Genomic DNA, 10,696 nt, shown 5'->3' with positions numbered 1-10,696 from the left:
CAGCTAATGCTAAATACAGCTCCCAGCCCTGACTCCATAGGAAGATGGTTCCCAGATTTTATAGCTGTTCATATGACACAAGTCACAGACCTGACAACCATCAGGTAAAACCCTTGAATGGGGCACCACAGACTGATGAATAAGAAGACTCACCTTCCTCTGCTGCAGATGTTCCTTCTGGTTGCTGAGGCTTCACTGCCAAGGGGGAAGCTTAGCACTGCATCCATGCCAGTTTCAACACTTTTCCCATTTTGCTTTGTCTTTCAAGAGTATTTTATGTTTCCACAACACCAACCACAAGACAGGTAAAAAAATGCTTTTCCCACTTGCTTGAGATGCTCTGTTCTTACAAAATTAGAAGTAGAATGGCATGAGTTCGTACAAGTTAAAAAAATCAATACCCTCTCACTATTAATAGCACCATGTGATGGGCTTAAACAGGTACTTTTAGCATCAGCTTAACATTGGAAGGGAAAAGGGACAGGACTGCTGTAAACAAGACTAAAACCATTCTTTTTTTTTTTCCAGCCTGAAGCTTTTTGAGGCTCCCAATATTAGAACAATGCTTATTTTAATGTGGCTTACATCGGAAAATAACAAAACTTCTTTTATGACCAGAGTATTGAAATAAAACTCTTATCTGCAAGCTAAACAATCAAGGCAAGTGATCAGTAATATTACCACATGACCACAAACTGAAAAGGTAAGAATTTTTCTACCCACTACCCAAGATTTCAAAGTACTGTATTACCACAGAATATTTCCAGCTGCAGCATGATGATTCTTCCAAAAACATATTTGGCCTGAAAAAAAAAAGATGGATGCGTTTTACACACAGAGCAGATACTTACTGAAAATCTTCGTTAACCTCGAAGTCTGCTTTCTGAATGACAGCTTCAAAGAAAATTTTCTGTCAATACCTAGGCAAATGGATAGAATGCAGCTGAGGAAATTACTTTTTCCCAAAAATTATTCATTTTAAGGTTTTCTTCATTTTCCCATGATGAATTAAACATCAGTTTTCCATAAAAAATAATACTTCTAATTAAAATAAAGGGAAAAATAATTTTCACAAAACAAAATCCATCTTTTAAAAGAAAAATAGTTTTATTGGTTTTCTTTGCTACACAGAGTTAAAAACAATTTCCACCAATATAGTTTTCTTGCAAAAATATGTTTCCTTTCAGTCAAACCCATTTTCAGCTGGAAAAAAGCCGTCAACAAAACAACCATGCTCAATACTAATAGTAATAATTCACGCGTCTAGAATACCCTTTCGCTTGGGCTCCTGAAAGCGTTCTACAAATAACAGAATGAACCGCACACAGGCAAAAGAATGACTTCTATTTTATAGGAGAAAACACTAACAAAGCACAAGGGCCTGCTTTTCAGAAGCAAATATAAACATTACTACTGCAATACAGGATCAGCCCAACAGTCTCTCTAGCCCAGTAGCCTTTTGCTTGCCCAGTACAGGAGACACCATGGTCATGGAAGGTGGGATTTCTAGGGTGAAGCCAATCCTTTGCCCTCTAGATGTGCTGATCGCTGTAGTTTCCCAGATGCTGATTCCTGTAATTTTCCAGGAACCTCAGCTGCATAATTTTTCTTTGGAGGAGACTGTCTGCACCTTTCCCTGGCTAACAGGGTCTGCCAAGAGTAGATGCCAGGAGTACATGCCTAGAGAAAATCTGAGAATAGGTCAGGCATGTACTATATAATACACTCATAATACTCTTCCACCAACAAAACACTATGAGGCCTGCCTGAGTCAGAACTGGTATCTAATTGCTTTCCATTTCTAGCATTTCCACCTGAGGCAATGAGTTCCACAGCTTAATTATACATTGTGCAACTTACATAGTAGCTTTTTTTTTGGTTCACTCAGGGTCCATTACCTACCAGCTTCACTTGAAGCTGCTGTATTATGCAAAGAACATTCTGTGTGCACGAGGTTCGATTTTTATTTTACAGACCTTTGAAATAGCCAGTGTTCTCCTCTCTCTTCTCTAGCAGTCTTGATTTACTGAGTCAGTCACTCTCTGTGCCAAAGACAACCCATAATTATTACAAGTTTTCTTGCTCTTTCCTTTCACCATAAATAAGATCTGGTAGCCACATCAGTCTGATGCCCCTGGAGGATCAACGAGAAGCTCCATATTGCCCATACAAGAGGTGGTTAAATTCTGTATTGCCTGACATGACTACTTTACAGCGTACCAAGAAGCAAGGATGCTTTCTACTAGGAGTATCTTGTTCAATGCCCTCATTTATTTTTTTCTGACGTTAATGAATTGCTCAAATATAACCCCACTCTTCTCCACATCATTTCAGCCTGCGTAAAAAAAAAAAATCAGCACTGTTTGAAGATATCAGAAGCACATCTCATTAATAACTTGAAATGCCTGATTGCATTCTTGTAGTTCTTGCTGCAAACATATCCCCAGGGGTCTTACCCAGCTTGACCTTCTTAATCATTGCTTTTCCTTACAGCATTGATGCTCTAATTTCATAGACATCCATAAAGACCGGCTATAGACTCAGAAATGCAGCATGTCACCTCTTAGGTCAGCAACAATAAGGTTGTACTAGTGTTAGAACTGAATGAATTTTTAGTTCATTTCTGACAGCAGTCTGTTGCTTTTGCTATAGTAATAGCTCGCTGTATAGCATTTCTAGGAGTTCCTCCACTTTGTCCTGACTCCTTGTGTGCTTGCCTCATCTTGGGCTGAAGCTTATTAACCTTGTGTTCCATTCAGTTTGCATTTGAGGACAAGAACACATAGATAGCAATGCACGATTTGGAAACTTGTTTCCTGCGTCTGTATGCAGCCACTTCTCTCAGCAGCAATGCATGGGTTTGTTTTCTGAAATTTCTCTGCTTTTCTTAAGTATAGCCTTTTAGCACTAATGTTTTGTTGGGTTTTGGTAAACTCTTTAGCATTTGGTATCTGTATCTTCTTAATTAATAGATATTAGCATTGAAACTTCTTTTTAAACAGCCTTTGTGTTTCAGCTTTTTCTAAACTCAACTATGATCCAGTCCCCACCAAACTTATCCACATAAAGCTTCAGTCTGAAATAAGCAGGAGATTTAGGTAAAGATAAGGGAATGAAAAATCATCAACACATTTGATTTGTAAAGAGCTATTCTTTTGGCAAGACAGTTCTAAACCAAAGCCAACTACAAGACATCTGGATCACACTTGGGAGAGATGGATTCAGAAGAATCCAATCTGATCCTGAACTTTTTATTCCAGAAGGTGCAGTATAAACATAAAGCTTATGTGTACTCTTTACAGGAGAGGATACCCGAATAATCAGAATGCAAATCTTCGGAACCATGCAACATTGCTTCAAAACTCGGATTCAAGTTTGGCGATAAGGTCATCAGCTCTTTTTTGCATGTTACCAGACTCTGAAGCCTAAATTGATTTTAAAAATCCACAAACTCCACAGAAGAGGCTATTGTTAAAGGGGCAATTCACTGCTGATCCTCCTTCCTGACATGCCAGTTCTCAGCGCTGCTGGTGGGGTCTGCTATGAGCTAAACATATCACATGAGCTACCTCTCCTTGTTTTCAGCTGCTATACTGAATTAAAGGCACCTAAAAATACATTGAATAATTGGATTGAAGCCAAAGCATATGCCCCAACTAATACAAAGGCAGCTGCTCAGAAAGATGGGTCTCTCTCCCATGCTCCATTCTTTTCCTTGTCTCAACTTGAAAATATCAAGTAATGTGCTAAGCGTCTCTCCTGCTGTTTTAAGCTTTCATGAGCTAGAAAGCAAACACCAAAGAAAAATCATCTCCTTTGCAGGACAACAGCTCACTTTGGGAGACCCTGAACCAAGCTTCAGTGCATGATGGGTGACTGGTAAATAAAGATAGAGAAGTTTTCATACAAACAATGTTTGAACTCCAGAAGTCACTCCTGTGAGAGAGACTTTGCAATGAAACCGTACTCTCTTCAATACAAAACTCATTTCTTCACCTTGGATTTTTCTGATATTCTGCTATGACGGTAGAAGAACCATATAAATTCATGTCTTCAACTTGCTCAGCATAATCTTGTTAAGTGGCTTAAAGGTGTACTCAAATTCCACTGGCAGACTCACAAAAATACTTCCACGTAATTCCATAAACATCCCAGGACCATAAATGGATGTAATTTTCAGAAAACAAAATGTGTGCCAAAGAGCTTTTGATCAAAAAATCTTTCAGTGATTTTATTCCAAATTTAGGTCAAAAAATCTTTGAGTGATCTTATTCCAAATTTGGCCCCAAAAAGCCCAGAAGAGGGGCAAAATCACCTCCCTCAACCTGCTGGCCACGCTTCTTTTGATACAGCCGAAGATATGGTTGGCCTTCTGGGCTGCAAGTGTACATTGCTGGCTCATGTCCAGTTTTTCATCCACCAGCTCCCCCCCTTCTCCACAGGACTGTTCTCAATCCCTTCATCCCCCAGCCTGTATCAATACCAGAGGTTGCCCAGACCCAGGTGCAGAACCTTGCACGTGGCCTTGTTCAACCTCATGAGGTTCACATGGGACCACTTCTCAAGCTTGTCCAGGTCCCTCTGGATGGCATCCCATCCCTCAAGTGTGTCAACCACAACGCTCAGCTTGGTGTCATCTGCAGACTTGCTGAGGGTGCACTCAATTCCACTGTCTATGTCATTGAGGAAGACATTAAACACTGGTCCCAATACAGACCCCTGAGGGACACCACTCGTCACTGATCTCCATCGACAACCTATTCTGTTCCTCCTCTATTAGCAACCTCTTATGTTCCTCCTTCACAGAAGTCGGACATATGCATGGACTAGTTTATCAAACTTGGTTGCAGCAGTTTTTGTTTGGTATGGTATTTTGATCATCATATTCTACTTCTTGACTAGATAAAACCCAGTTGCGGATCAGTGTGCAATAGGCTGTTCTTGCCTGAGAATATTAATGTATTATTTCTCTGTCAGTGTTCATATTGCTATCTGTTCCTTGCTGGACATTTTCACACATTCACAAAAGGCATTTGACTGCTTAACAGGGCAGTTTTATCAGAACAAATGCAAGTTACTATTTACAACACATTTTTGATTCTCATCTTAGTATCAAATGCTGCTTCTCCGTGGCTACTCTTTGTAAGACTTCATTTAGACCTTAGAAATGAAGATTCACCTTACAAATTAAGGAGCATTCTGAGTAAATCTTGCATTCACTGTCTAGATTGTTGGAAGATGTTCGGATTTCAGCATGCCCCTTATGTTGAGCAAATTCAGATTCCTACAGAAGATAGATGTTTGGAATTCCTGAACAACTGTGTCTTGCCTAATAATACACTGAAGAATCAAGTTGGAAATGGAAGCACTGTCTGTAATACAAACTCCATTTCTTACCAATAAAATGAAATGGAGAAAATACAGAAGAGGAAAGCAAAACACATTTATGATCTAAAGCAACTTTGGTTCTGTTCATGAATCACATCTTAAGGTATTTCTTTTTACAGAAATTGTAGTAGAAATGAAGACCCAGATCAGCAATTGGATTAATCAGGAATAGGCACTTCCAGCCTGAGAACTGAGCTGATGAAACAACTCCTTCAAGCCTTAGTTTATATTAGCACAAGGGAACTACTTCTAATTTTACCAGGCTAATGCCAAAATTAGATACAGCCAACTAGTTCATGTATGCCATTCTGCTGAATCTGACATGCCTTACCAGAACAGAACAGTTATAAGGAATTCTTACCAATCTCACACAGAGAAGTTTAGCAGAGATACAGAACATCAACATGAAAGCTAGGAAATAATTTTTTATTTAAGGTATCCTGTACAGACTGTATTGAAGTCTCCTACAGAATTCAGGTTAAACCCTGTGCAACTGGTTATCTTTTTTTGTATTATAAAAAAATAGTTCTCGGAACACTTGCATGTATATGGAGCTCTTTTGAGCACCCATCCTTCAGAAGCCTGTGAGATCTTTAAACACGACTGTTTGTTTTCATGGTGCTTACAATGGGATTTCTTTCAGCATAGCTTGTGTTCTGTCTCACAACAAGATACATTTTTAGTGGGATGTGTATTTCTCTTAAGGCATTCAGTCAAGAAAAACCTTTTTTTTTAATATTGTCATCTTTAAGTTCAAAATGAATACAAAATCATGTATTTTCCTTCTAATTGTAAACTTGTTAAGAATTAGTCTAAGCATATTTTCACATTTACTTTGGCTAAGAGTAGCCAGATATCAGCCAGTGTTTCACAGCTGTGCAACGTAGTTCCATAGTTCTTGTGACCTGGTGTACGCAATTACACCTCTTCAAAAAAAATCAAGAAGTTTTAAAAACCATGGCATACAACTTTTGCTGGTGTTGCTGAATAACTAGTTGATCATTAACTAGTTAGGTGGAAGCTTCAAGTTTATCCATACATCCGTGATACCAAGATACAAAAAAACTGAGACACCCTGCACGTGAATACTCCAAGCATTTATAACTGTACATCAAGTTCCAATGTAAAATGTCAGGAACATGACTGCTATTTTGTCCGAAAAGGTGGGGGTTCTTTTTTTTTTTCCTTTTATTCTTATTCTTCTCTGTTGAAGAAAATACTCATTTTAGCTTTCAAGGTACAGCACATTTGTTATAAAGCTGGACTCCAAACTGAGGAGTTCAGTAGTTTTGGTCACTACCACGGAAATGTGACTAGACAGGCACATTTCTTGGGTACTTTTTCTTTTCTCTAAGCACAGCACTGGTGATAGTTTTTCTAAATTTAGATATGTACCTGGAACTAGAACTTTGTCTTTTCAAATCACATCTCCCTTCACAGTTTCCTTGGCATCCCTGCACAGAGACTAACCTACCTCTTTTTGCTGAAGAATACTATTCAAATAGTGTTCAAAGCAGTACTCTCTGAAGACAAATAATCTAATTCTGTAAAAATAGTTTAATTTATTCTAAAAATTGGCACATCAATGAAAGATTCCTCTGAAAAGATTCTCTTGTTATGAAATGTAACATCTCTAAAACGTCAAAGTTCTCAGTTCTGAAGCATATGCCACTTAGAACTGCTCCACATCATGTGCAAAAAAAGATGCAACGAACAGGAAGCAGCAGGCTTCAGCAAACACTAATAAATAGTTCCAGTGCTTCTGATATTAATAGTTCTTCCTCAATAGCACCAGAGCTAATTGCTACAAACTACTGCTGGTATTTATTAACAGCAGGCATAATAAGGCTGAATTCATGAGAAACAAGGTAAATGTACTGTCCAGCATTCTTTTATAAAAGGAAGTTTGGCTTTGAAAAGAAACAAATGAGTATGCTTGGATAAAAGCACAGGCAGAGATGTCTAGTCCCATTCAAACTGAAAGATAACTACAAACCACATGTAAATCACCTATGAAAAACAGCTACATATCAAATGCTTGCAAATAAGCAAAGTAAACCTACAACAAAAATATTGGACTGTTTCTACTTGCTAACTGTAAAGATTTTTAAAAGTGACAGATAATTCACTCCTATTTTAAAAAATAGAAAAATATGAAAAATATTTACTTGAGTAAATGAAGAAAATCTAGACCAGTGCAATGTGAATTACAACAGTAATTCAGCTATTTTTCTAGTTAAAGGCATTAGTTCCGTACATTTTCATGGGTTTACAGTGCAACTGGCCGGGGGGGAGAGGTGAAACAAGTGATATATCAGAAGAAAAAATAAAGCTGATTGTCACATTTTGAAACTATCTTTTTAGCATGTAAGCATTTAAAGTTATCATAAATACAAAATTTAGTAAACTTACCACAACTGTAAAAATTTGTAGTTTTTAACTTACAAATCAAACATGTGCATTTAAACATCTAAACAGTGGCTTACAAAACACATTCCAAAGCCAAACAACAACACAGTAGTATACACCCCTGTTCTCTCCTCACTTGCATTTCTTTAAACAAATTTCCCAGCCAGTCTAACCTGAAAGACAAACATCTTCAAATGTTATGACCATCAAGGATTTTAAGCCACTTATTCTGTTTTCTTTGCCTGTCTTTTCTTAACACCATCATGGTGCTGTTCAGAAGAAGACCGGTCACAGACTGAAGAGCCATTGGAAGATGCGGCACCTTCACCCTTCACTTTGGATGGTGTCTTTTGCAAGCCAAAGAACATATAGCCTAATGCAGCCTCAACAGGAGCAAATGGAGAAGTTGCAGATCTTGTCAACATCATTGTTACCTATGAAGAACAAGGATCAAGTTATAATAAAAGTTTTAATGACTTCACAGTCATTGAAAAAAAGTGCAAAGCTGAATGGATGTACGGCATTTCTAACTTTCTGCACCAGCATGAGCCCATGCCACCAAGAACAGAAATATGTTCATTTTAGCTTGAATTTATCAAAGAATGCTTTTCTTTCTGACCTACACTCTCCACACAGCTTTACACAAAGAATGTACACAAAAAACTTTCTATGTAAGTTTACTTAAATCATCCTAAGAGAAAACCACATTTAACGTCATACGACTAAGGTGAAGAGCAACTTTTATGTATAAGTTTTGTACCTTGTTCAAAATGAAAAACTGTAATCAGAGTGGCTACTTCCATTTAAATTGAAATAATGCAGTCTGTAAGCACTTAAATATATACACACAGACAGACTTTACTTAGAATTCCAGACAGCCATACTCATTCCATAAAGTTGAGAGATTTAGGTGGAAATTCCTTAGAATACATAAAAATCTGTTTTGTAGATCCACGTACTGGACAAATTTATATCGCAACAGTTTCTACAGTTTTCAGAGACATGAAAAGTTTCTCAAACAAGACACTACTACAGGACTATGCCAGATCCACAACTGTTAATTTATTAGTTAAGTGGATGCTCAAGTTCCTGATTGTCAGTATGACCATCAGTTTAAGAACTTACTCAGTTCAGTGCAGCTTGACAGCCACCATCTGAAGACAGCTGTAATTTCTCACTTCCAGAATAACATTCATTTCCTTCTCCATTCCCAGCATCCCCAGTTCAACAATACCTTTATTGGTTTAGGTGGAGAATCATGAGCATCAGCATGAACTCTTAGCTCCCTAAAGCAACTTCGCTAGAATTAAACTTGTCAGCTACTTCACAGAAAGGAGACTGGCAAACACCACTTTAAGACAGTCTCCAGTCTGTTCTACAGCAGCTCTGAAGCTCTTAAAACTGCCAGACTTCTGCTAACACAGAGACTATACTTTCTTATTAGCTAATAATCCAGAAGACAAGCATCATCCTGGAAATTAACAAAACTGGAGGGATTAAAGGACTCAATAGAGAAGTAGAATCTATTTTATTATAAAAGTAGTTACAGCTACTTCAAAGTGGTTTTGGAACACTTTCTCTTTCCACCTAAACACTTATGTTGCAAACACTTTAAGCTCGATGAGAACCTAGATGGCTTGTTCTGCAAACCCACAGATGACTGCTCTGGTACAAGGAACGCATTAAGCAGCTAGCAAAAGGCAGAGAACAGGAGAGCTTCTTTCTACAAGCATAACCTTTGTTCGAGATTATGAATATACAAGCCTGGCATATCAACCATTGGATGCCAAAACTCCTGATTTTTTTTTCTTTTTTTTTTTTCCCATACATTGAACAGTATCAGTAACAGAATAGGTCTTCTGTTCTGCTCCTGTATAGAAGACTAAACACAGGTTTAAGACTTCAGTAGGAGCTGGCCTTCCCATCCAAAAGTACGCATTCTAACTTGTGGTAGAATGTTGAGGGCATATTTTTTGCTCTGAAATAATGAAATAAAATATCTTCTGTTATTTGGTTATTTGCAACACTTTCACATTCTTACCTTAGAGACGACAAGAAAGACGGTGTATAAAAACACGAGGTTGTGTCTTGCTATTGGCAAGTACTGGCTGTGATGCAGGGTGAAAAGAACTGCTCCTATCAAAGTTACCTTCACAGGGCTGGAAATCAAACAAAAGATGTTAATTTCTCTTCTCAACTCTACTGTGAAAGCTGCCACGGCCTGGAAAGCAATAAATGTTCTTAGTGTGCAAAAGACTTATTTCTGAATAGAACTAATGAACACTTGTGGTAACAGTGACAAGGTCCATAACCTAGTTATAATTAAACAAACACTTTCACTTTATATACTGTTACTATGTTTCCTGTCCATAATATGGAGAAGCATCAAGTTCAGCACTACTTTACACACCCAGCAAACTCATATTTGACAAATCCTTCTCAAATTAATGCCTCTATTCAGACTCTATACATCAGCTTGCTCCTCTTTTTCCTCTTCCAATGTATCTTACTGAAGAGTTAAATCACAAAGCTTGCACTACTTGGACTAGACTTAAAAATAAGTTACTTTCCTATACTCCAGGTGTTAGTTACTCCAAGGACTTGCTTAAGGTGTTGAAGAATAACGTAGTCCAAGTCTCAGTCCACTGTGACACTCCAGCAGTTCTAGGGCTGTAGTCAGCTTATACTTCACTTAAGCCACGCCTGTGTTACCAGGTTTTGCCAACATAACTGTGTTGACTTGAGACGTGCAAAGATTTACATCTTCTAGCTATCTTCATTGTGATGGCAAATCCCTTGCTAGGTATGCAGTCAGAAAACAAAAGAACTTTGGTCAGTTATCTAAAGTCATCTGAAGAGAGAGCACTAATATACTGCCAGAAAAATTCTGTGCATTTCT

General features: G+C 37.9%; 1 protein-coding gene across 1 annotated transcript in view; it reads right to left on the bottom strand.

Annotated features, from left to right (window-relative positions):
• Window positions 1-1,084: 1,084 nt before the first annotated feature.
• TMEM38B (transmembrane protein 38B) overlaps window positions 1,085-10,696 on the bottom strand; it is a 30,091-nt gene continuing 20,479 nt past the window's right edge. The window contains exons 5-6 of the mRNA XM_068423215.1: window positions 9,839-9,956; window positions 1,085-8,231 (exon numbers count right to left, since the gene is read on the bottom strand). Coding sequence (XP_068279316.1) covers window positions 8,022-8,231; window positions 9,839-9,956 — 328 coding nt within the window. The 3' untranslated portion in view covers window positions 1,085-8,021. The remainder of the gene's footprint in view (window positions 8,232-9,838; window positions 9,957-10,696) is intronic.

The sequence above is a fragment of the Nyctibius grandis genome, chromosome Z (genome assembly GCF_013368605.1).
Source record: "Nyctibius grandis isolate bNycGra1 chromosome Z, bNycGra1.pri, whole genome shotgun sequence".
NCBI lineage: Eukaryota > Metazoa > Chordata > Aves > Nyctibiiformes > Nyctibiidae > Nyctibius > Nyctibius grandis.
The sequence above is the reverse complement of the archived record's forward strand: the minus strand, read 5'-3'. Positions and strand labels throughout refer to the sequence as shown.